At 48.3% G+C, this 26191-nt stretch overlaps 1 protein-coding gene across 2 annotated transcripts in view; it reads right to left on the bottom strand.

Annotated features, from left to right (window-relative positions):
- Nucleotides 1-12722: 12722 nt before the first annotated feature.
- The window catches only part of UBASH3A (ubiquitin associated and SH3 domain containing A), a 36672-nt gene continuing 23203 nt past the window's right edge, over nt 12723-26191 (bottom strand). Inside the window, exons 8-14 of one of the 2 annotated variants that reach the window (XM_065943317.1) lie at nt 22508-22607; nt 20836-20958; nt 19756-19848; nt 17306-17450; nt 16571-16677; nt 14297-14403; nt 12723-12860 (exon numbers count right to left, since the gene is read on the bottom strand). In XM_065943317.1, coding sequence (XP_065799389.1) covers nt 12723-12860; nt 14297-14403; nt 16571-16677; nt 17306-17450; nt 19756-19848; nt 20836-20958; nt 22508-22607 — 813 coding nt within the window. The remainder of the gene's footprint in view (nt 12861-14296; nt 14404-16570; nt 16678-17305; nt 17451-19755; nt 19849-20835; nt 20959-22507; nt 22608-26191) is intronic. The other variant, XM_065943318.1, reaches the window with a different exon arrangement.

Here is a 26191-nt window from a genome sequence, read left to right as displayed (position 1 = left end):
CTGATAAAGAATTTTCTTTATATTTTTTATTATGTGGCTTTGCTGGTGATAAATTTCTTTAGCTTTTTATACTTGAAAAAGTTTTTATTTCACTTTTTTTTGATGCATGTTTTCACTTGGTATAGAACTTTATGTTGACAGGCTTTTCCTTCAATACTTATAGATGCTTGTCCACATTCCTCTTACTTGTATTATTTCAGACACAAAGTTTACAGTCGTTCTTATATTTGTGCCTATGTATGTTTTGTATAATTTTACTCTTTCTGCTTTTAAGATTCTATTTATTCCTGGTTCTGAACAATTTGATTATATTTTTTCTCATGTAATTTTCATTATATTTCTTGTATCTGGAGTTTGTTGAGATTCTGGGCTGTGGGTTTGTACTTTTCATCAGACTTAGAAACATTTCAGCCATTGCTTTTCAAAAATATTTTTTCCCCTTTCCCTTTCAAGGACTCCAGTTCTTCATGCACCAGCCCACTCAAGATTTTCTTACAATTCACCAAAATTCTAGTTTTGTTGTCAGTCATTTTTCTCTGTTTTTATTTGGCTGGTTTTTATTGTTATGTGGTCATATTTATCAATCTTTTCTTCTGCAATGTCTAACTGACCATAAATTTTATCCAGTGTATTTTTAAGCCTTAGTTTTAAAACTGTGGTTTTCCTCTCAAGAAACTTGATTTAAGTAAGGGTGCCGGGGACTTCCCTGGTAGTCCAGTGGTTAAGAATCCGCCTCCTAGTGCAGTGGACATGGATCCTATCCTCGGTCAGGGTACTGGGATCCCACGTGCTGCAGAGGAACTAAGCCTGTGTGCCACAACTAGAGAGCCTGTGCCCCACAACTCCTGAGATCGTGTGCTGCAACGAAGTCTCCCCCAATGCAATAATGAGCCCATGTGCCACAACTTAAGACCTGAAACAGCCAAAGAAGTAAATGAGTGCACCGCTGAATGATTGAAGTGTGCCCTCCCCATATCCCTGGAGTTCTCTCTGTGCAACGTTCTTGTCTGGTACAAGGTGAATTCTTGCTGCTTTGTCGCTACAAACCCTCACCCCATCTCACCTACTCAGGCAGCCTGCTGGGCTTACCTAGGCTCTCCCTCTGTGTACTGTGATCTGACCCTCTCTCCCCAGGCAGTAAGACAGGCAGTGGTATGGCCTACCTTGTTTGCCTCTCTCTCCCAGAGTTCATTGTCCTCTGTTGCCTGGCATAAAAGATCTCAATAACCATTATGTTATATATATATATATATATATATATATATATATATTTCCATTTCTGGGAGGAAGGAAAGCCAATCCCTTTAATTCCATCTTGACCAAAGGTTGAATTCCTGTCTAGTAGTTTTCGATTATACGTCTGACATTGTCAATTTGATACTGACCTCTAATTCCATTTTGACCAAAGGGTGAATTCCTGTCTAGTAGTTTTCGATTATATGTCTGGCATTGTCAATTTGATACTGAGCTCTGGGTTTTATTGTACTTCATTAAAGACTGTTGGAGTTTTTTGCTGTCTCACAGTTAAGATATTTGAAGACTGGCTTGATGTTTTTGTTTTATATTTGCTTGGAGCAGGTCTAAAGTGTCCTTTTACTCTGTTTTGTCCCACTGCTAAGATGTGACTCAGGCCATTTATCAGTTGTTTGCCTCTCAGCTCCTGCTCCACCAGGGGTTCTCCTTTGCTGCAGTAATGAAGCTTTAAGCCTGTCTCCTCTTCAATGGGCCTTCCCAGGTGACTCAGATGGTAAAGAATCCACCTGCAATACAAGAGACCTGAGTTTGATCCCTGGGTTGGGAAGATCCCCTGGAGAAGGGAGTGGCTAACCACTCCAGTAGTCTTGCCTGGGAAAAAAAAAAAAAAAGGGGCCTGGCAGTCTTCAGTTCATGGGGTTGCAAAGAGTAGGACATGACTGAGTGACTAACACTTCTCTTCTTCCTCTTCAAAAAGCACAGTATTAAGTTTTGTCAGCAGAGGGTGCTGGAGGGAAATTTCAGGAGGAAAGAGCTTCTATTTCTGGTTCTGGCATGTTGTCTTTTTTTTTTTTTAATGCTGAACACAGTCTGATCACCACCTGGATATGGCCGTCCAGACATGGACACCAGGCTTCATGCCACCCTGCTGGCAAGTGGACTTCCAATGTCCCATCCCTCTCTGCACACTGGCTCACCAGCTTTGGTCCATCTGCAACTGCAGGGTGTTTCCTGTTTCCATGGTTGCCGTGAACCAACTCTGGATTGCACAATCTAGCAAAGTTCTTTGCACCTAGTGACTTGCAAATACTGTCTCCAAGGAGGTCTGAACCCCAGCCACAGGGAGGAAGCCCTCCTCCTCCCACAGTTGTCCACTCTTGGATACTGACCCTCAGCTTTAAGTTGTTTTTTAGTATTCTCTTTCAATTTTTATACTTACTCCCCGGTTACGGTTCATTAATTCTTTATGTTAAATGTTCCTGTTCAAATTACTGAGTGGTATCCTGATTTGCTGTTGCTGTTGTTGCTTACTTGCTAAGTTGTATCCGGTTCTTTGTGACCCCCATGGACCACAGCATGCCAGGCTCCCCTGTCTTTCACTGTCTCCTAGAGTTGGCTCAATCTCATGTCCTTTGAGTCAGTAATGCTATTCAACCATCTCATCCTCTGCCACCCTCTTCTTCTCCTGCCCTCAGTCTTTCCCAGCATCAGGGTCTTTTCCAATGAGTCAGCTGTTCACACCAGGTGGCCAAAGTATTGGAGCTTTAGCTTTAGCATCAGTCTTTCTGATAAATATTCAGGTTGATTTCCTTTAGGATTGACTGGTTTGGTTTCCCTGCAGTCCAAGGGACTCTCAAGATTCTTTTTCAGCACCACAATTCAAAAGCATCAATTCTTTAGTGCTTAGCCTTCTATGTCACATCCACATATGACTACTGGAAAAACCATAGCTTTGACTAAATGGACTTTGGTGGCAAAGTGATGTCTCTGCTTTTTAATACACCATCTAGGTTTGTCACTAACATGTAAGTTTTTTTGGCCCCTAATGAATGCCTTACATATTCAGTGAGGATCTCTGCATGCTGACTGGTGGAACTTAAGTGTTTCATACACATGTAAAGCTCTGAGAAGTATTTTGCTTATGGTTCAGTGGCCATTCATTGCCTGACTTGGTGGAATTTCTCTCTACTCTTTCTCAGATGGGAATTCAACCAGAGACTCAAGGGAACCTCCATGTAGTTTCTACACCTCTTTCTCTGTGTGTCCCTCCTTTTGTGTTGCTTGTCCTACCATTTCTATCTGCTTCATCCATCACTCACCTCTGGAAGATCTCTAGATTCTGTTTATATTTCCTTCCCTGCATTCTGGTTTAGAAATTACTTCTAGGTAGAAAGCTGCAATGATATTAGGGCTCATTTCATTTTCTTTTTTTCCTTTTCAATCATCACAGTCTCACACTGCCTCTTGTCCAACATCCGAAAAAATTCTATTTCATATATTTTTAAGACCAGATTTCTAGTTGTTCTTGGTGAGAAAGCAAGTTCCATAACAGTTACCTTCAGGACTCAGTCACTTTTGATGCAGACTCTGCATTTCCATAAGCTCCCAGGTGATGTCCATCCTACCACAATTTTGAGAAGCAAGATGTTAGATGGCTTATTCAGAGTTTTTTGCTTTTCCTCAAAGGCTGGTTGTGTTTCCCCAGATTATGAGCTCTGAGATCTCCGCTTTTTAATTATGATGATATGAGCCAGGGTACAGGGTCTGTCCTTCTGTTAGCACCTAGACCAAGGAGAGCAAAATTTGTTCAAGGACCTCTGAAGGCAATAAAACATGTTTTCCAGAATCGGCTGCTAAAATAAGCTGGGCTCTCCTTCCAGGAAGGGTTCTAGGGAAGAGCTTACCTATAGCTCATTCAGAGCACCTCTCTTTGGGGTTTTTTTTTTTTTTTTTTTTGCTTTTGTGCTGTAGTTTCTTTGGGAATTGCAGTATTTGGCCTATTGCACTAACAGATCTTCATCTTATTGTGAATGGAACAGCATAAAGATAATGAGTTATGAGTTGAAAGAGACACTTTTGGAGGGAGAAGGAGAAATCTGAGATTTCCAGATCATTCATTTGGAGAATGCTTTCTTCCAGGACATCTTTACTTCACTGAGAAGATTGTGTGCGTGTGTGTGTGTGTGTGTGTGTGTGTGTGTGTGTGTGTGTGTGTTTGGTTTCTAGCTTTTGGGGAGGCCGAAGTCTTAGAATAAAATGGTACCCAACAGCTGGAAATGGCATTTCCTTGGAACCAGACAGGAACAAGAAGCTAAGGATTCTGGGAATTTCCTGCAGACACTTGCAAAGACCTTGAGACATAGCTGGCTTCCTATTACCCTTTGTGATGGAGCAGCCTTGTAAAACCTACAAACTCTCTGAAAGTCAAGTTCAGTTGGTAGTTTGACGCCTCCACCTCCCAGAGTTCACCCAGCGTGTGGAGTATTTGGCTTTGTCTTGCCTCGGAGGAAGTGTGTCCGTTTCCTGTGTGGGGGAGGCAGCAGGTCGGGGCGGGGGGCGGTGGTGGAAGGAGGCAGCACCCAGTTGAACGGGGTGACTGGGTACAGGCAAGGGGAGGGTTCCCTCCAGGCAGGGTGCAGGCGCCAGCATCGCTAACTGGGAACCCAAAAGAGACAACCTTGGAGGGATCTTAGGCGCCAAATGTCTGTCTCCTAGCTAGCATTTCACTCTGAACCCCAGGCCCAGCTCTTCTGAGTCTTTCCCCCCAGCCCAGGGCCTCGGTCTCTTCTGATCTGGCCCTTCCTCCTGCCCCTCCCCACTTTGTGAAAGAGGCTGGTTTTCCTCCGCAGGAAGTGGGCACCCGCCTGACGCAGGAAGCCCCTCCCACTAAGCCAACGGAGCAGTGGTGGGCTCAGCCGGTTCACACTGGATCAAGAGAGTGGGTTTTGAAATTCTCAGGCACTTTGTAAATCAACTGTTAAAACACCGGTGGTGGCTCAGAATCAACCAAGGTGAGACGAGTATTTGCCCCAAGGAAATTAACAAACATCAGAGACACTCCAGATCAGTCCTCCTCCCCCACCACGCAGCGGTGAGAGAATGAGGCTTCTTCCAGAACAGAGTGGAGGACGTTGCCCCGTGTCACAGTGGTGAGCCCAGGGCACACGGAGATTGTGTCTTCAGTCTCATGAGTAAAGGATAGAATTGGAGCTCACACCCAGGTCCCTTGAACCCCATGCATTTCCTCTGCTAGAGGAAATGTTTATACACAATGCTGGAGGTGATGTTTATACACGTTGAGTAATTAACGTCTCCTTCATTATCGGAAACTATTTCAAGCAATTCTGTTAATCTTTGTGCATCCACACTCTCTCCTAGCCCTTGGTGCCTGGGGAGGGGGGAATGTAGGGAGGGATTGAGGAGAAGCTTACTCTGATTTAGGATTGAGAGAGTCATTTCCTAGGCAGGTTGATAAGAAGTCTAGGGGTCCCCAAGGAGAGAGGTCTGGAATACTCAAGGAGGAAGAAAGGACAAACTTTTTACTTTTTCCCCCTCTACATTCCTTATGATTACATAATAATAATGTATCCTGCCTGAGGACAGTCTTTGGATTAAACCTTCTGGCTAATTCTATTATTTTAAAATGTAAATTATGTGAGTAGGTCTGGTGAGGCCTTTACAACCTCTAGACATTCTTTGGACTCATTGGAGAGTATATAACTCCATTGCTAACACTAGCAAGCGGGTACTCTTTCTATCCCCTTCTGATGTCTATGTCAGAAGCTTTCTCTATCTCCTTTATACTTTAATAAAACTTTATTACACAAAAGCTCTGAGTGATCCAGCCTCATCTCTGGCCCTGGATTGATTTATTCTCCTCTGGAGGCAAGAACCCTGGCGTCTTTGCGTGATTCAGCAACAACCTTTCAGGATCATGTGCTGGTTCCAAGGACTCTACAGCCTTTGGGTGTTCATGGCAGACTTTCATATGGTATTGCTTTTATGTGGAATCTAAAAATGCGAGCAAATGAACTTACTTACAAAACAGAAACAGACTCAGGAAACAAGATTATGTTTACTAGAGGGGAAAGACAATGGAGAGGTATAAATTATGAGGTTGGGATTAACATACACATACTACTGTATATAAGATAGGTAATCAACAAGGACACATTTTATAGCACAGGAAACTCAATATTCTTTGGTAACCTGTGTGGGAGAAGAATCTGAAAAAGAATGGAGATATATATATATATATATCCTTTCAAGATCTAGAATTTGGTTGGAAGATTCAGTCAAACAGACCGAAAGACTAGAAGCAAGGCTGGGCTGTCACCAGGACTGGCCACCAGGACAGAAAGCTCTGGTCACTGGACAGAGCTTATCCACGCTCCTCTCGGACATCTGTCAGAGCAGCATATCACTGCCACTCATACATCTGTTCACGGGCACCTCTAGGCCTCCTCTGTCCACTAATTCACAGAGCCTTGCACTTCAGATCATCACAAGCTGCTTAGCTCAAGAAGAGTCCTATTCATTCGGACATCTGTCTCCACAGTAGCACGTGTACCCAGCAGGGGTTCTGCTGGCACACCTGTGTGGGTCCTGGGGAGCCTGAGTGCCTTGATATGTCATCACCCAGGACCAGGGTATTCGGCATCTCTGCCAAAGGAATGCATCAGTGGTTTTCAACCAGGGCTCTTTTGCTCCCAGGTATGTTTGGCAATGTCCAGAGACATTTTAGGGGCTTCCTTGGTGGCTCAGATGGTAAAAAGAATCTGCTTGCAATGCAGGAGGCCTGGGTTCAGTCCCTGGGTTGGGAAGGTCCCCAGGAGAAGAGAATGGCTACCCACTCCAGTATTCTTGCCTGGAGAATCCCATGGACAGAGGAGTCTGGCAGGCTACAGTCCTTGAAGTTGCAAAAGAGTTGGTCACGACTGAGCAACTAAGCGCACACAGACACACACACACTTTTTGGTTATTGTAATAGGGAGGAGGGGTGCTTCTGGCATCTCACTGGGTCTAGACCAAGGATGCTGTTGAATGTCCCTCAATGTGCATGGCACCCCCCACAGCAAACCGTGAACTCTCCCCAGTGTCAATAGAGCCGAGATTGGGAAACCCTGGGCCATGTGAATGGAGCAGGTTGGCAGGTGCATCACTGTCTCAGAGGTGACTGGGTGCCACTCTGTGCCCAGATCCTTGGCACCCAGTCACTATTGCACCCTCTGAAACAAATGATGTCTATGCAAACAAGTGACAGCAAACAGCAGAGCAAGGCAGAGCATGGTTCAGGGCATGGGGGTCCCTGGGGTACAGATGGCAGAGGCTGGGAGGGTTGGACAGCAGGAGAGCTCCCAGGAGGAGGGGGCTGCAGGTAGGGAGGAGCAGATGGCTTTTCCAGCTTGTACTTTTAAATTTTGTTTAAGGTGCCTTTTAAAGCAGATTTGAAAAATGTTTTAGTTGAATTTATCTCTTTTTCCTTTTACAGTTCTAGATTTCTGTGTCATGGTTTTACAAAGCCTTTCCTCCTACTCTGAGATACTTTAAAAAAATTCTCACATGGTGTATTCGACTACTTCTACAATTTCACTTTTTACATTTAAATCTTTGTGTTTTTTTTTTTTTTTTTGCAATGAGTGAGGGATTTTTGCAATGAGTGGCCCCACATTTCCTTTCCCCAGATGGTGACCCCATTGTCTCAACATCACTGACTTAACCACCCAATTACCCCCAGTCAACCCATCACCCAGTTTAACAAACATAAACCCCTGTATTCTATTTATACCTCTGCTCTCTCTGCCTGAAACCCAGCATGTCTACCACACTGTTTTAACTACAGTAGCTCTGTCGTGTGTTTCCTATCTCTTGGGGTTACTTCCCTTCCTTCCCCCATCGCTCTCTTTGGAATCTGTTCATTGTTTCTGGGATGCTTGTTTTTCCACATGAACTTTCAAATCCGCTTATCTTCCTCAAAAGTCATTTTCACAATTTTCATTCAACTGGGATCCCTCTGTGTGTTCATTTGGGAGATAGCATCTTTGTGGATATTGAATCTTCCTTTCCATGTGGGAACTGTCCCGGCCTTCTTTGTGTCCCTCAGGGATAAGCTATTTTCACCAGTCCTGTGTAAGTGTATTCCTAAGGCATTTATGTTGTGCTGTCATGGCCATGCAAATAGGACATTTTCTGCCTTATAGCTCCTAAGGATGTGTCCATAAAGAAAAGCTATTTCCATCTGAATTTACCCTTGAACTCAGCCATATTGCTGAATTCTCTTCTTGGGGTGTGAGGATTTCAGTCTATTTCATGGGGTTCCAGGCTTGTGGTCCAGGCATCTGCAAATACTGACAATCAGGTTTCCATATGACAGTTGCCTGGAAGGAGCTGGGGTTCTGCACATGTGTGGGTGGGAAGGATGTTTCTGTTCCCACTTCATCTTCCACGGCTCCTTGTGCTGATATGGATGGAGTGGGAGGAGCAGTTACGGCTGTTTGTAGACCTTTGTGAGCCCCTGAGACCAAGCAATAAAGGGCCTGGGAGAAGGTGAGAGCCCCAACTTGTCTCTGTGTAAAGAGGTTCTGGGAGCCCTGGCTGTGACCTAGGTGGGTGCCTGGCCCACCTCCAGGTGGCAGGTTGGCAAAGACACCAGAGTCTCATGAACTTGGGGGCTGAGAAGGGCAGTGTCCCACAGACCCCCTCCTCAAGCACTCATGCTCCCTTGAGGACTCCGGGAAATACATGGGGAGGGGGGAGAGGAGCTCAGGGTGTCGGCACAATGTCCCCAGACCTCATTCTTCCCCAGGACTAGGGCGAGAGGACCTTTGTGTGGCCTGGGTTCTTGCCTTTATTCCTTGCAAGAGCTGCCCACAGGGAGTCAGATTTTTGTGTTTGCTGTTTGAAAATAGGTCCAGCAAGAGTCAGAAGAGGTCATGAATGAATCTGGATGCTTTAAATGGGGTCGGTTGGTGTGACATTTATTATCTTCCTTGTGTGGAGCTGCACACCTCTGGCTGGCCCAGCCCTTCAGAAACATCTGTTCTTGGCATTTGTATCATTGTTTATCATGCTCTGTATCAGTGTCTTGGGGCTGCCTTGACAAAGTGCCATAGGCTGGGCAGCTCAAAAAATAGTTGCTAATTACAGTTTTACACTCTGGAGGCTGGGAATCCAAGGCTGAGGTGTGGGCGGGTCTGGTCCTCCTGAGGCTTCTCTCGGGCATATGGATGGCTGTCTGTTCCCTGTCTGTGGTTTTTCCAGTGGTCATGTATGGATGTGAGAGTTGGACTATAAAGAAAGCTGAGCGCAGAAGAATTGATGCTTTTGAACTGTGGTGTTGGAGAAGACTCTTGAGAGTCCCTTGGACTGCAAGGAGATCCTAAAGGAGATCAGTCCTAGGTGTTCATTGGAGGGACTGATGCTGAAGCTGAAACTCCAATATTTTGGCCACCTGATGCGAAGAGCTGACTCATTGGAAAAGACCCTGATGCTGGGAAAGATTGAGGGCAGGAGGGGAAGGGGACAACAGAGGATGAGATGGTTGGATGACATCACAGATTCAATGGACATGGGTTTGGGTAGACTCCGAGAATTGGTGATGGGCAGGGAGGACTGACATGCTGCAGTTCATGGGGTTGCAAAGAGTTGGACACGACTGAACTGAACTGAACTGTTCCCTGTGTCCTCACATGGTCATCCTGTGTGTGTCAGGGTCCTCATCTCCTCTTCTTATAAGGACACCAGTCATCTTGGGTTAGGGCCCACCCCAATGAGTGCATCAGTTCAGTTCAGTTCAGTTCAGTTCAGTCGCTCAGTCGTGTCCGACTCTTTGCGACCCCATGAATCACAGCACACCGGGCCTCCCTGTCCATCACAAGCTCCCGGAGTTGACTCAAACTCATGCCCATCAAGTTGGTGATGCCATCCAGCCATCTCATCCTCTGTCGTCCCCTTCTCCTCCTGCCCCCAATCCCTCCCAGCATCAGGGTCTTTTCCAACGAGTCAACTCTTCACATGAGGTGACTAAAGTATTGGAGTTTCAGCTTCAGCATCAGTCTTTCCAATGAACAACCAGGACTGATCTCCTTTAGGAAAGACTGGTTGTATCTCCTTGCAGTCCAAGGGACTCTCAAGAGTGTTCTCCAACACCATAGTTCAAAAGCATCAATTTTTCGGCGCTCAGCTTTCTTCACAGTCCAACTCTCACATCCATATTCTTTAAAGGCCTCTCCAAAAAAAAAAAGAAAGAAAAAAAGTCCCGTTCTGAAGTGCTGGGGTTAGGACTTCATCTTAACAAATTTTGGGAAGGGAAGACAGGATTCAGCAACATGACTTGTAGCTGAAGCATCTCAAATTTGGCTCTAAAATAAGACTGGCTTCAGTGGAACGTGACGGGTCTTTCTTCTCAGAGAAACTTAGCAGAGTGTTTGCAGGGACTGATGGCCCCAGAACCTGTGGTTCAGTGCTTCTCCATCATGGGTACGAGTTCAGGAACCCCAGCTCCTCTGCAACCCAGCCCTAGGCCAGCTCTTCTTCTGGTTTCAGCTTCCTCCCTTCTTCTGAGAAAGCTTGGCTGGGAAGAATCCCAGTCATCGTGGCCTCAGGTTCATAGACAGTGTTTGCGGGGTCTGGGATGCAAGCAAACCATGCTGGAGGATTCTTTTCCAGTTTTGTTCATGCCCATAGGTGAGGACATCAAAGAGATGATGTGGGGGGTGGGGAGGGGGTTGGAGGTGGGAGCTTATGGGAACAAGATGTCTGTTTCCAGATGACGTCAGCAGGGGTCAGATGAGGCTTGTGAACCCTGAGGACCAGCAGGGTCAAAGGAAAGAAGAAAGTGCTCAGAAATATTTTTTTTTGGTTTCTTATTAGTTCATCAAAAATTTATGCCAAATAATGAAACGCTTCCAAAGACACTTCCCTCCTTGCCCCTGTCCAGCATAGTTTTGTGCTCCAGCCAACCCCCCCCCCCCCACCTTCCACTTGAGGATCATTCTAGAAGTCAAGAATGACAGAAGAGGGCTTTTCTACCTTTGTTGCAGGAAGTCTTGTCAACCAACATTATAGGATATAAAGACAACTGTGTTTCTTGCATACTTGACCTCAAGCTCTGAGGTTCAGACCCATCTTGTTGTCCCATGTGGACCCCAACAGGTAGTCCAGTGAGGAGGAGGTGGTCGTCTGCCTCCTTCATCAGTCAGGCCATGAGACTCAGAAGCCTCACCCCACAGAGGGTGAACCCAGCAACCGCAAAGAAGTGGCGACTATGTAAATAATATGAGTTTGACTTGTGACATTTTTATTCACCATCATGATTAGGAATGTCGGTGTGGCACTGGTGTATCCAGGAAAGAACAAAGGTATTGGGGTCGGGTAGCAGGTCTCAGCATGACTGCGTCCTCCCTCTGAGCACTCTGAGGGCTATTTCTTCTTCTTGGGCAAGGATGGGGTGAGAGGACACAGCTGGGTGCCCCCTACATTGACTGCCTGGACCAGCTTGTTCGAAGTCAGAGCACCCTTGGATGCACCCTCCCTGGAAGCTTCGCTGTGCCTGAGTTGGGGGTCCTCTCTGGTTTCTCTCTCCTGATAGTCAAGGCAGGACCCCACCCCCTCCATTTACAAAGCCCGCCTCCCCGCTCCACTTGATCAAAATGGAGAAAAAGAGAAACGGAGTGAGCCCTGCACCAAGGGGATGTCACAAAGCCTTCCAACCTGGCCTCTGTATAAACAGCCCGATGTGCTTAGGAGGACTGGGGGTGATGGACTGAAGGGTGGCCTCTGGGAGGACTGGGAGTGATGGGCTGAAAGGTGTCCCCTGAGAAGTGCACACCCTGATCCCTGGGCCTGTGACTGTGTCACATGGTACAGTGAAGGGGACTTTGCTGGTGGAATTAAGTTAAGGGTCTTGAGATGGGGAGATATTCCTGATTATTGGGTGGGCTCAGTGTAATCTGAGGGTATTCACAAAAGGGAGATAGGAGAGTCAGCAGCAGAGGTGACATGACTGTGTAAGGGGAGGAGCAGGGGGATCTGAAGGGGCGCCACCGCTGCCTTTGAGGATGGAGGAAGGTGCCAGGGGCCAGGAGTGTGGGCACCTCTGAAGGCCAGAGAAACAGAGAATCAGACTCTCCCTCAGGGCAGTGGAAGAAGAGTACTCCTCTGGCCCATTTCAGAACTGCCGGCCTGCAGGGCTGCAACAGAGTAAACGTGTGTGTGTGTGTTCCAAACTTGTGTCTCTAATCACCACTGTGGGCTTACTCGTTACAGCAGCAGCAGGTTACTGATACCTGGTCTGTGGACACCAAGCTCAGTTCTTGGTTTTGATCTGGTAGGTGGTTTCCTTGCTCCATTTTAGTTCAATATTTTACCTCCTTCAGCCTGTGTGGAAACAGCCTTAGAGTGTTCAAAACAGAAAAAGGAAACATAGCTGGGAACTTGACAAAAACATATAAAGTGGAATTTTCCCTGGGGTGCGCTTGGGGTGGGTCTTTAACTCCTGGAATCAGAGTCACGGGTCCTCATCCCCTGCCAACTGGCACAGCTGATGCACAGGGTACAAGATGGCATCCCCACAGCCCAGCTCGCAGGACGGCGGTTGGCAGATAGCCAACACTCTGGTGTCTGAAAGTGCGTTTTGTGCTTCTACGAATCACCTCGGGGAGACCAGCATCCCTTCAAGATAACAGTGTCTCACGGCCTCTGCGAAGTCCCTTCTCTCCAGTGTGAGTCATGCAAACACAAAGCTGGCATCAGTTGCCCTGGATCCAGTTCCTCCAGTTAAACGCGGAGTTGGAGCCATGAGTCAGCGTCTTCACGGGCGGGTTCACCAACTCCCATTTTCCTTCCTCTTTGTTTTCTTCGCAGAAGCACATACCCAGAGACGGGATCTGGAGCAGAGTTAAATCAGTTATTAATATTCCATACCAGGTCGGTCGATTTTAGACTTGTTCTCAAGCCCGCAGCCTTGAAGCCTGGCGTGATACATCCATGCTGGTACTGTGACCCTGAACTTGGCACTGACATCCAACACAGCGGCCCCCAGGGGGACTGCCCGCCCCTTCCACGGCAGTGGGAAGTGTCTGCAGACCTCATTGTCTGTCATAACTGGGGTGCCATGGCATCTCAGGGTGAGGGAGGGCTGTATTTTTTCCTGGCAGTGCAGGGAGGGGCTCAGAGACCCAAGGGCTTTGCACAGCAAAGAGAGGTGCTGGTTCAGCCAGGCCAGGCCAGGGGTCTGCTCTTCTGCAGCCCCCAGGCCACTCGGGCTTAGAGACACCTTGCTGCCCACACCTGTGGCAAACAAGCTGTGGCCAGCAATGGCCAGGTCAGGGACCTATTGCTCATCACAGGTGTTGTATGCACTGCTGCATTCCCAGCCTCAATGTCATTGGTCAATCAACTGATTAACTTGCTGAAAAGGACAAGGGCGGAGGGCAAGTCTGTCCCTGAGTAGGTCTCTGGGGCAGGGAATGGGGAGGGCTGAGTCCTGAGTTTGGCTGCCTCCTTCATCTCGCCAATGCTGCTCATCCTCTCTGCTTTGCTGGGTGATGCTCCACAGGTTGGTCCACCTGTTATTCTTCTCTACACATCCAGCACCCACTTGATTTTTCAGTATGTGTTGAGGGCAGGAGGAGAAGGGGGTGGCAGCTGATGAGATGGTTGTATGGCATCACCGACTCAATGGAGAAGCATGTGAGCAAACTCCTAGAGATAGTGAAGGGCAGGGAAGCCTGGTGTGCTGCAGGCCATGGGGTCCAGAGAGTTCATAACTGAACAGCAACAGATGACTCCGGCCCAGCACCGGGTGCTCTGACAGCTTCGACAAGCTCCTATGTTTCATGGCTTGATGACTCCAAAGGCTAGAGGGAGGGGCTGCTTTCTGTCTGTCTGCAGCCTCCCCCCTCACCCACCCCATCCCCGGAGCAAGCCAGGCCCCAAACTGCTCTTTCTCTTCTTTCTTAATTAGCTCAACCCCCGCACCTACCCTCTCCAAATGGACCGTGTGCTCGACTACTACAGTGGTAAGGAATTATCATATGACCTGATTATAAAAGTCCTCTGTCTTGTTGTTTATATTAACTTGGCAGCAAGTGGCCAAAGCTGCCATGATGATAAAGATGACAAACATCTTCTGACAGTCCCTTGGCTGCAGCTACCCTCTGCAAAAGAGCCAGTGGACACCTTCTCAGGGGACAAGGGGGATGGATCCCTGCTGCCCTGGGTTGTTCAGGACATTTATCTCTGTTCTGAGAAGGGGGTGTGGGGACCCACATCCTCAGGCTGCCTGCTTCCATGGGCCCAAGAGAAAAGAGGGGGCGCTTACCTTTCTCACGAGCTGGGCGAAGTCCGCGCAGTCCCGGGGCGGCAGCCCGAGCAGCGGGCGGGTGCAGGTGTCCAGGGCAGAGCCATGGCCCACGACCAGGATGACGCCTGTTGTGGAAGGAAAGCACCCCGAGTCAGAGCAGGCACGGAGGATGCCCCTTATCAGACGGTGGCCCCAAAGTGGCTGGGTGGAATAAACTTGTGGTGCCCTGAGGCCTTGGCAACCCCGGATGGAGGTAGGTGTGGTTGGTAACAGGTTAATAACACTGGCAACTGGCCTTTGGTTTGCGTGTAAGGTCTTCTGAGCCCGTCACATCCTCACGCGGGGCCAGCACAGACATACCTGCCCTCGAACTTCAGGAATGGCACAGTGCCAAGCTCTGAGCTGTGTCGTCCAGGCCTGTGAACTTGGGCTTGATCAGCTGGTCATCACAACGGACCACGGAGGACTCTCACTTTATGGAAGGACCTCCAGAGTCCAGGGCAACGTGTCCGGGCAGCCAAGGCTGGGATGATGCCAGGCTGGTGAGTTAGACCTGCTGCCGAGTCAGGGAGACCCTGGGGCTGTACCCCCTGCACCGCCTGAGGAGGAAACTGGAACCCGAGCTTCCTTGGAAAGTCCTGGCCCACAGAATGGCCCATTCAGTTTGCGCTAACGTGACTGTAAGGACTTCCCAGGTGGCATAGTGGTAAAGAACCCACCTGCAATGCAGGAGACACTAGAGGTGAGGGTTCAATCCCCAGGTCGGGAAGATCCCCTGGAGGAAGGCATGGCAGCCCACTGCAGTGTTCTTGCCTGGAGAATCCCATGGACAGAGGAGCCTGGCGGGCTACAGTCCATGGGGTTGCAACCGCACCATGACTTTGAAGGCCACATCTCTTGCATCTCCTGCACTGCAGGCGGGCTCTTTACCACTGAGTCACAGGTGAAGCCCGTAACATTCCTGCTCTTCCAGATGTGTCCGCCCCTTTCCTCTAATAACATTCAAGTCCCTTGAGGGTAGATTATGTGTCTTCTTCACTGACATTTTCCCATGATGTTCCATTTGATGCCTGACATATGGCTGATGTTCACACTTGCTAACTTAAATCTTATAGTATTAGCTTTTCATGTTTCACCATGGACATTTTCACATATACCCCAAAGGCAGGTCTGATGAATCCCCGTGTCCTCGTCAGGGAGCTCCAACAGTTGTTGATGTTCTGCCCATCTGGTATCATCTGTCTGTTACCTGACATCCTTCCCCGTGAGGTATTTTTATTTTATTTTTACTGAAGTATAGTTGATGTACAATATTATATAAGGCATACAATATAGTGATTTGCAATTTTAACAGCTACACTCCATTCATAGCTACTGTAAAATATTGGCTATTTCCCCCATGTTGTACAATAGATCCTTGTAGCTGATTTTATACCTAGCAGTTTGTATCTCTTACTTCCCTCTTCCATCTTCCCCCTCCCTACTTCCCTCTCCCCACTGGTTCATTCTCCCACCACTCATTCATTCCCTATATCTGTGTGTCTGCTTCTTATTGTGTTATATTCACTAGTTTGTTGTATTTTTAGATTCCACATACAAGTGCAGTGTTTGTCTTTCTCTGTCTGACTTATTTCACTTAGCATAATGCCCTCCAAGTCCATCCATGTTGTTACAAATGTCAAAATTTCATCCTTTTTATGGCTGAGTGGTATTCCATTGTACATATGTACCACATCTCAATTTGTTGATTGGATGATGGACACTTAATGCATTTTTTAAAGTGTAACCCAAATATCACGCTGCTTTGTAGGATGTACCACAGTTTGCATCTCCAAATGAGGACTTCTCATTTTTACACAACTGCTATGCCATTACCCCACTAACTAAATTAACAGTGCTTCTTAATTATTTCTGTATTCAGCTTCCATATTTAAATTTCTCTAGTAGACTTAGCCATCAACTTAAACAGATGTTTTGTTTGAATTGTCATTTAGACATGATCCAACATTTGGTAGTTTGGTTCTTAGCTTCTTCTTTTGCTTCCTGGGAAACGGGCATGGGTGGTCTGTGTTGACCCTACTATCCTGGGTCCCATCGGTTCCAGAATCGGGGGTCCCAGGGTGGGGGGTGGGGCGTGTGTTTCTACAGAGGCAGTGGTGTAGCACTCTGGAGGTGGGGAAACTGGATGGGGGAGGTCGGGGCACGCCTAGGTTCAAAATCAGCCAGTTCCAACTCAGAGGTGGGTGACCCCGACCCCCGGGGCTGCGATACCAAGGTCACTTGGGCACTTACCGTCCTGTGGGCAGGTACTGACGATCTGTTCCATGCTCACTGCACACCTGTGCACGTAATCATCATAACCCTCGGCTGGCAGGAGAGAGGCAAGGGGGAAGGCCGGCCTGGAGGAGGAGAGCGGAGCTGCCATTCTGACCCAAGTGTCAACAGAAGGAGCGAGATGGCTTTGCCTCTAGCTAGGGCTCACGGTCAGCAGTGAGCTTCCAGTTCTGTGCCCCAAACCAGCAAAGGGCTGGTGCTGGGGGCTGCAGCCTGCATTATCACTGAGCAACAGGCACACAGGCTTGTGATGGCAGAGCTGGCGACGGGTGGTTCTCTGGCTGACAGATGCTAGCTGGTCTCCCTGACCCTCATCTCAGTGGGCCTGACCTGTAGGTTTCACGTCCAATCTTGTGGACTCAGTTCAGTCAGAACCCCTCACCCCCTGTATCTGACCACCCTGGATACCTGAGCAAACTCGGCTCCCCCTCCACCCCCAGATGTGTCTGTCTCCCTGCCTATCTGCAGTAAGGATAGTTGAAGGTCTGCAAGGATCACCCTATTCTTATATGAACTGCCCACCCCACCTCTCTCCTGGCTGAAAAATTCCCACTGGGCCTTGTATTTGGAGAGGAGTCCGATCTCTCTTCTTCTGCCACGCCCCACTGTGGTGGTCCCTCGTAAATAACACCTTCTTCACCATCTTTAACAAAAAGGAGGAAGCCTAGTTGCAGACATCGTGAGGTGCCTCACCTGTAATCCAGGCTGACATTGAAATCCGCCTCCTTCATCTCTTCCAGGGTCATGAGGGTAGGGGTGGTTTTGCCGGCCTCCCACTTGGTCCATTCAAAGATGCCAGGTTCCACTCTTATCTTAACTTTTTTCTCCAGTTTGAACTCTGAATTCAACAGAACACAAGTGTTTATCATCTTCAGGGTTTATTTTGACTTTCTGTAAATAAGTCTCTTCACAGGTCTAAATCAACCCTTTGGGGGGGAAAACGTGATTTTATATCACTTGGTGAATATTGTCCTGTGATGACACACAGTCATGCTAGTTCTCAGACAAGAGCCACGGCAAAGTTGGAGGCAACAGGATGACCCTCTGTCCATCAGGAAAGACCAGAGTCTCCTGGGATCTGGAAGACACCAGCAGCCCCCTGGTGCTCGTCCTATCCTTGCATGGGCCCCACTGCATGTGGCATCTGGGCTCATCCTCAGGTTAAGAAGGAGCACACCCATGAGGACTTGGTCGGTCCACTGATCCTCGGAAAAGACGAACAACTGTGGAGCCTGTCAGTCACACAGTCACACAGAAGCGTCATCCTGGTAAACACTTAGCCCAGACCGAGCCAAAGCAGAGGGTGGATGGGAGTCATCTTCCAGAACATTCTAACTCTATCAACTCACCCTTCCCTAGGATATTTTTTAAATGAGAAAAGAAAAAGTTCCACTTTCTATTGTAAATTAGAAAACTGGAAATGGAAGTCACGATCTATTTTGCCAAAAATAGTACATATTTTTGCTATAGAAAAACACATTCCATAAACTGACTTTTTTTTTTAATACCTTCATAACTCCTCCTCCAATGACATCTTTTCCACCACACACCCGACCCACACCGGCCAACCTGATCCAGTCTGTCATTCCCAGCGGTTGCAACCCTCTCCAAGCTCAGTGCCAACCTCTCTCTTCTCTGTGTCCAGCCAATCCCCCTTTCTCTGCAGCTTTCTCCCTCTTGTATCTGACTCTAGCCTTCCTATTGCCTCGAGCCCACTCTTTTCTTCGAATCCTTCACCTTCCCCAGCCTCTAACTCCCCGCTTCGGCAGTTTAAAATCTCAGCTCCGTCTCCTTGGCCCTCCCTTGTACACCCTCAGCATCTCTTGCCCTTTCCTGTTCCATCGTGTTCACTCCTCAGACTTGTCCGGGGTGAGCCTGGCTTCTCCCTGCCCACACCTGCCCCAGCCCGGCTGATGGGTCTCGACATCAGGCCGTGCCCACGGTCTCACATGGTCATCCTGTACATCCCCGTTTCCGTCCAAGTCCCCTTCCTGATTGGCATGTCCCAACTTCAGTGTCTCCTGCCTTGTGCTCACCTGGTGACCTGACTTTCTATGTCTCTGAGAACACGGAGGCAAGCCCCCTGCTCACTCCTGCCCCCAGGTCCACACACTCTGCTCTTGGTCCCATCACTGCCATGCTCCTAGGGTGACCCAGGTCTCATGCCCTCTTCCCCATATTGGGTGGGGGTGGAACTGGGGTCTCCAGGGCAGCTGCCCCTCTGGCAGGGACTTGCTCCTTCCCATAGGTGGATACCCACTCAGAAGGGTCTGCTGCTGGCTTCCTGACACACAACAGGCTTTGACAGCACTGGACAGCTCCCAGGAGCCCCTTCCCTTGCTCCAGGGAGGCCTGCATTTCAGACTTAAAAAAAAAAAAAAAGTATGTATTTTAATGGAAGGCTAATTACTTTACAATATTGTAGAGGTTTTTTGCCATGCATTGACATGAATCAGTCATGGGTGTACATGTGTTCCCCATCCTGAATCCCCTCCTCCCACCTCCCTCCCCATCCCATCCCTCAGGGTCATCCCAGTGCACCAGCCCTGAGCACCCTGTCTCATGCATTGAACCTGGACTTGCCATCTGTTTCACATGTGATAATATACATGTTTCAATGCTATTCTCTCAGATCATCCCACCCTCGCCTTTTCCCACAGAGTCCAAAAGACTGTTCTATATATCTGCGTTTCTTTTGCTGTCTCGCATATAGGGTTATCGTTACCATCTTTCTAAATTCCACATATATGCGTTAATATATTGTATTGGTGTTTTCCTTTCTGGCTTACTTCACTCTGTATAGTAGGCTCCAGTTTCATCCACCTCATTAGAACTGATTCAAATGTACTTTAGAAGGGACCAGAGCAGTTCCCAGTTCTCCGGGAAGAACCTCACCCTCAGGTTTTTTAAAAAACGCATGCATAAGTTGGTCAAAGGCAAATTAAAATCTTGACCTTCCAGAAATGCTAACAGGCTCAGTGCCTCCTCACAGTTCTCAGGGGCTGGTTTGCAACTGTCTTGTAAATTTAGACAGTCATTCACAGCCATCCACTCTCTTTGCACCTCTGCTTACTGCCCTCGCCCCCCAGAGAAGAACCATGAGGTCACGGCCACGTGAGAAGGTCGCTGCAGTTCTCACTGACCTCCCAGGATATGTTTGGCCGTCTGCACACAGCGGAGGGCGGGGGAGCTGAAGACCGAGGTGATCCTGATGCCGCTGTCCAGCAGAGCTTCCCCTGGAAAACAGCAGTGGGAAATGTGCCCTCTTCATCACTGTAGCCGCCCAAGGGGGAAACTCCGGGGGGCAGCTTACTACCTGTGGCAGGAGGGCTCTTATGTAGCTCCAAGATTCCCACCCCCAAGTGTATGCACCCCATACAATTGTGTGTGATGAGTGGGTGGAAACTGTGATTAAGGTCAGCTAGCATGCCCCCAGGGAGGAGCCTGTTTTAGTGTGTTCCTCCAGTTAACCAGTGCGTGACTTGGGAAGCCCATGAACCTTCCCGATTCTAGATTTGAGTTTCTTAACTCATAGAATGCAGACCAGATGAGCTCCATGGCCTCTTCTCTGCCACAAGGTCAATCATGTGGAACCAGAACCTCAGACAAAACAAAAGCCCAAAGGGACAGATTTTGAAATAAAATCAGACAGGATGTATCTTTCAATTTTAAAATGACATCCTTAGTGTACACAGTGGTCAATGATTTTTTTTTCCTTTTCTTTCTTGTTCTTTTTATCCCTTTCATTCCTCCTGACTTCCCCACCAACCCACTCCCGGGTCAAGTCTCTGAGCTTCCACTTACTTGCTGTGTGATCTTGGGTTGCTATGTGATCTTGGGCAACATACTTAACCTCTCTGGGCCCCAGTTTCTTCAGCAGCAGAGTGAGGATAATGCTATTACTGCCCTCAAAGCACATGGCAAGGGCTTAGTACAAGTGAGTGATAATCACTGCTATAATCATTGTTACTCTTCTCTTGGTTGTTGCTGTTTAATCGCTAAGTTGTGTCTGACTCTTGCAACCCCATGGACTGTAGCCCACCAGGTTCCTCTGTCCATGGAATTCTCCAGGCAAGAATGCTGGAGTGGGTTGCCATTTCCTTCTCTAAGGGATCTTCCCAATCCAGGGACTGAGCCCTTCATTTCCTGCCTTTTCAGGCAGATTCTTTACCACCGAGCTACCTGGGAAGCCCCATTCCTCCTAGGTTGAGCCTCAAACATACCTGTCATCCTGGATTGGAAAATTCCACAAGAAGATAATGGTGGATCATTTTCAAAGTCTTTGATACCACGGCTCCGTTTGGGCAGGCTGCGAGGGAAGTTCAGGTCTGGCCGGTAGTATTTTCCTACAGCATAAATAAGCACCAGTTGTTCAATTCCATCAAGTTGGTTCATACCTGTCCCACTAAATGCTTAAGATCAAGAACCACATTTGAAGCACAGTAATTAAACTGTTGTCAACAGCGTTTTTTCTTCAACGTACTCTGCAATGTAGATTGAATTTCAGGAGGAAATTCTACTCTACCCAGCACACATTTCCTCAAAATCAGAAAACCTGTGTTTCATCTACAGGCCCCACCAGACTGTCTTCATCCTCTGAAAACCCCTCCCAAAGATACACTTGTGCAATTGCCCTGATTAAGAACAAGCATCTCCATGACTGACTTAGCTTAACTCAATAAGAATCTCAAATTGGCATTAATTAATTAGATGCAATTCAACCCATCTCCTTGGCTTTAAGGTGTCACATTGCCTGTGGGCCAGAATACAGATGGCAGGAGTGGGTCCTGCATTGTGTGTTGTTAGTCAATTGCTTCAGGCTGGAGAATTCCATTTGGACAGAGGAGCCTGATGGGCTATAGTCCATGGGGTCACAAAGAATCCAACACGACTGAGTGACTTCATGTTCACTTTCACTTTTCAGGGGGGAGTGGACCTCAGGGGGATTCACTGGAACTGCCCCACCCCCACCCCAATCCATTCAGAGGCTCAGAGCACTTTGGTTCACCTTGAGTTTGACCTTGAACTCTACGCTTGGACGGTCTGGTGCACATCTTGGCACCACCAGTGACTAGTTGCGTGATTAGAGGCAGCTGACTGACTCCCCTTATCTGTAAAACACGGGTGATGATATAGTTGTTTGAATGAGTCAGTAAGGAGATGCCTGGAGTCCAAGGCCTGGCTCAGAGTAAACAGTCAGTAGGGTTAGGTCTGATCTCATCCTCAGATTATCAGTGATCCCCACAGAGGACTCTGTAACACACCAAGCCCTCACATCCTCTCACATGTCCCCCAAACGTCCTGGCCACAACAGATTCTAGCGGCCAAACTCCTGCCCCAAGACCTGCTCTATGGATGTCATGTGGCCGGTCAGTCACTTGTGCCTGAACACATCAGACCAGCCTTCCAACAGTTCACCAATCAGAGAGAGGTAGTGGCTGTTTTCCATGCCTTGTTTTTTTAGGTTCCATGCAAGATTTTTTAGAAGCCGCCTCCCCAGAATTTCCATTGACAGAGACTTTGTTGGACCTGGAAGCCTTAAAGGCCTTTCTTAAATGCCAAAGTGTTAGCTGAGTCTGCATGGAAGGTGGTATTTGTTTTCCATTCAAAGAGAAGGTCCATCACTTTTATCATATTCTCAAGAGCATCTATGACTCCCCAGATGTGAACCTATTCTTTTGAGGTCTTCTGCCCTCACTGATGCTTCATCTGTGGTCACTTTGCGAGGTAGAGGGCAGAGCTCCAAAGAAGCCAAGGATCTAGGAGGAGGTTAGGTTCTGATGGGAGTTCAATCTGAGTAAAGAATGGTGCCCCAGCGCTCTGACTAAGAATATTGAGACGTGATCTGTGTTAGCTCTAATTCCTCCATTTGGATCCTGCCAGGACTATACTTACCATCGGGTGTTGTACACTGCTGCAGCCAGGACTTCCCAAAGATCTGGTCCACCCGCTCCCCATGGCGTACCACCAGGATGCTTCTCCTCACTATCGTGGCCTGGGATGGGGGGAGGAGAGGCACCTGAGGTTTAACACTGCGTTCTGAGACTTGTCCCCGGCCCCCACTCCAAGGCATCCCTCCTGTCCTTGTTCAAGAGCTATGCTGTGCTGTACTCAGTTGCTTTAGTCGTGTCCGACTCTTTGCAACCCCGTGGACTGTAGCCCGCCAGGCTCCTCTGTCCATGGGATTCTCCAGGCAAGAATACTGGAGTGGATTGCCATGCCCTTCTCCAGGGGATCTTCTCAACCCAGGGATTGAACCCATGTCTCTTATACCTCCTACATCGGCAGGGGCGTTCTTTACCACTAGTGCCACCTGGGAAGCCTGTTGAGCAGCTACAGCCTTAACAATGAAATGGGACTAGGAATCATCTATAATTTCTTGCAGCCTTTAATGTTCTGGGCACTAGAGCACACACAGGAAATGCAGAGAAAGTGGAATGAATGGCCCACCCCTCAGCACATCGGTTTTCCACCGTTCCTACTCTTCCAAGTGCCTACCCTGGTCTTGGTCCCTTCAGGCTGAACTGGAATGAAACACCCTGCATGACCAACAAACAACAGACATTTGAGTCTCACAGTTCTGGGGCTGGAGTGTCAGGTGTCCGAGGTCAGGCCCAGCGGTCGGGGGAGGGTCCTCACACCGTGGAGGCTGGGGGTGCCTGGGATCTTGGTCCTAAGGTCACTGACCATTCTCGTGAGGGCCCCACCCGAGTGGTCAAGCACCTTCCAAAGGCCCCACCTCCAAACGCCATCATACTAATCAACAGATTTCAATATAGGATTTTGGGAGGGGACACAGTCTTCATCCCTCCAGAGTGACTACTTAGGATATTGTCTGCATCTACCTAAGTATAATAATATGCACATTATTACCATATGACATAATATGTAACTGTAATCTATTCTATCATATATTAGAATATATAATTATATATAATCTATAGTGTATGAGTGTGTGTGTGTCCCTTGCTCAGTCATGTCTGACTCTTTGCGACTCCATGGACTGTAACCCTCCAGGTTCCTCCGTCCATGGGATTCTCCAGGCAAGAATACTGGAGTGGGTAGCCTGTCCCTTCTTCAGAGGATCTTTCTGACTCAGGGATTGAACTTGGGTCTCCCGCATTGCAGGCAGATTCTTTACCTTCTGAGCCACCAGGGAAACCCATAATCTATAGTATTAACATAAGAATATAAAATACATATTACACGATATAATAGATGTATATATATGATACATAGATAAATACAGGTCTTTTCTCAATTTGTGATGGGTTACAGTCCAATAAAACCATCGTAAGTTGAAAATGTCCTAAGTCAGAAATGGATTTAATGCATCGAAACTAGTGAACATCTAGTTCAGCCCAGTCTACCTTAACCGTGCTCAAACGCCTACATTAGCTGACAGCTGGGCAAACTCATCTATCACAAAGCATATTCTATAATTGTGTTGAATATCTCCTGCGATTTGCTGGATACTGTACTGAAAGTGAAAAATGGAATGGCTATCTAGGTGCAACACGGTTATCAGTGTATCAGTATTTCACCCTTGTGATCACGGGCTAGTGGGGCTGCTGCTGCCACTGGCAAGCGTCAGCGAGAGGACTGGACTGCATATCACTAGTCTCGGAAAAGAGCAAAATTCAAGTATTTAAAATTCTACTGAATGCATTTGCTTTTATATCGTAAAGTCAAAAGATTGTAAGTTGAACCTTTAAGTTGGGGACCCTCTGTATCTAATGTATCTATCTATGCATCTTCTATGCATCTATTATCTGTCTATCTATCTATCATTTATCCATCCATCCAACCTAGTCTCCTCTGTTACTGACACTTGTCTTCTTCTGAAGGGCCCTCCAGGACCACCCAGGAGTTGGTATGTTAAAGATGGTTCTCTGCTTGGTGTCAGGGTATATGTTTAGCTCTGAGTAACCAGGGGAGAGGGGCTTCCCGGGTGGTGCTAGTGGTAAAGAACCCACCTGCCAATGCAGGAGATATAGAGAGACATGAGTTTGATCCCTGGGTTGGGAGGATCCCCTGGAGGAGGGCATAGCAACTCACATGGAGAATCCCAGGACAGAGGAAGCTGGCAGGCCACAGTCCATGGGGTCACAAAGAGTCAAACATGACTGAGCGACTGAACAGCAGTTCTGGAGCAGAATGGGAAATGCCACATCAGCACAGGCCCGTGGTCTCCTGTGACTTGCGCCGTCAGCATCCGGAGCACCTGTGCCTGATTCTGGTACACAAGGTGTCGTCCACAGGTGCCCCACTTAGGGGGTCTCATTGGGGGCTGAGGACAAGTGTGGAAAGATGAGTCACAGATGGCAGGGGATGGGGGGGCAGAGCGGATGGTGCTGCCACAGGAGGAGGGCTGGGGGGACTCCACGGAGGATGCAGGACTTGGTCATGCCTGGAGTCAAGGTCACCAGGGATGTTTGGACTGAAATCACCGTGGATGTTACAGCACCCACTTCAGGGGCTGGAAACAAGAATAGCTCATTCCCTTCCAGTTCTGAAGGCTCAAAATGAAGGTATCACAGGGCCAGGTCCCCTCAGAGGCTCTAGGGGAGGGTCCTTCCTGCCTCTTTGAGCTCCTGGCAGCCCCAACATCCTTGGCATGTGGCATGTATGGCTCCATGTTCTGCCTCCTAGGCACATGGGTGCTGAATCTCCTCTTCTACGAGCATCACACCCCTGCTTTCGGTGATTCGGTTTAGAACCACAGGATAATCCAGAACAACCTCTCCACTGAGATCCTCATCTCAGCCCCACAGGCAGAGACACGTTTCCTTGTAACTTTCACAGGCGGCAGGAACTGAGACCTCACTTCTCTGGGGCTGTTGTTAAGCCCACTACATGATTGTTTTAGCACACCTGCGGCCAGTTTTCCTTTCTCACTGCATGGATGAAGTGGTCTCAGACCAGGGGAGGGTTCCGCCCACAGGACTGGTATCAGGGTCTCACCCACTAAACACCAGCACGTTCACACAGAGGCTGAGCCCAAGGCTGAGCTTTTCCACCTAACTCCTCTCCTTGTTCAATCTGAAAAGAGGGGGCTCAGCCTCAGGGAGCCCCCAGCCCTGGTCCAGGCCAGTTCTCCCCCTCCCCAGTGAGACTGAGGCAGGCAAGGGGTGGCGCCCATCTGTGACTGCCTGGGGCTAGCAGGCCTCTGGCTCCCAATCCGTGGCTCCGCTTCCCAGGTCATTGTCCCCCTGAGGACCTGGCTAGAGGTCACCATGATGCCCTCACACTGTTCTGGTGTCCCCTGCCCTGTGTTCAACTTTTGTCTGACCTAGAGGCATCCTCTGGGATCTGGTGGGTTCTTGGAGCAAAAGTCAGCTGGCTGATGGCAGAGTTAGGGAGAGAGCATGGCAAACTGGGAGGGCTGGGTCTCTGCCCCTTCCCCACCATGTGTCCTGGCCCCGTGAGTGAACTTTGGTCACGAGCACCGAGCCTTGGACAAGAGCTGTATGTGGACACTGTGGACCCTGTATGTGTCCTGTGGACACTGGACAGGTTCACAGCCATGTGTATGTGTGTATGTGTGTGTATATGTGTATATGTGTGTATGTGCATGTG

The sequence above is a fragment of the Muntiacus reevesi genome, chromosome 8 (genome assembly GCF_963930625.1).
Source record: "Muntiacus reevesi chromosome 8, mMunRee1.1, whole genome shotgun sequence".
Lineage (NCBI taxonomy): Eukaryota > Metazoa > Chordata > Mammalia > Artiodactyla > Cervidae > Muntiacus > Muntiacus reevesi.
Note: the sequence above shows the minus strand (reverse complement) of the source record. Positions and strands in the feature narration are given on the sequence as shown.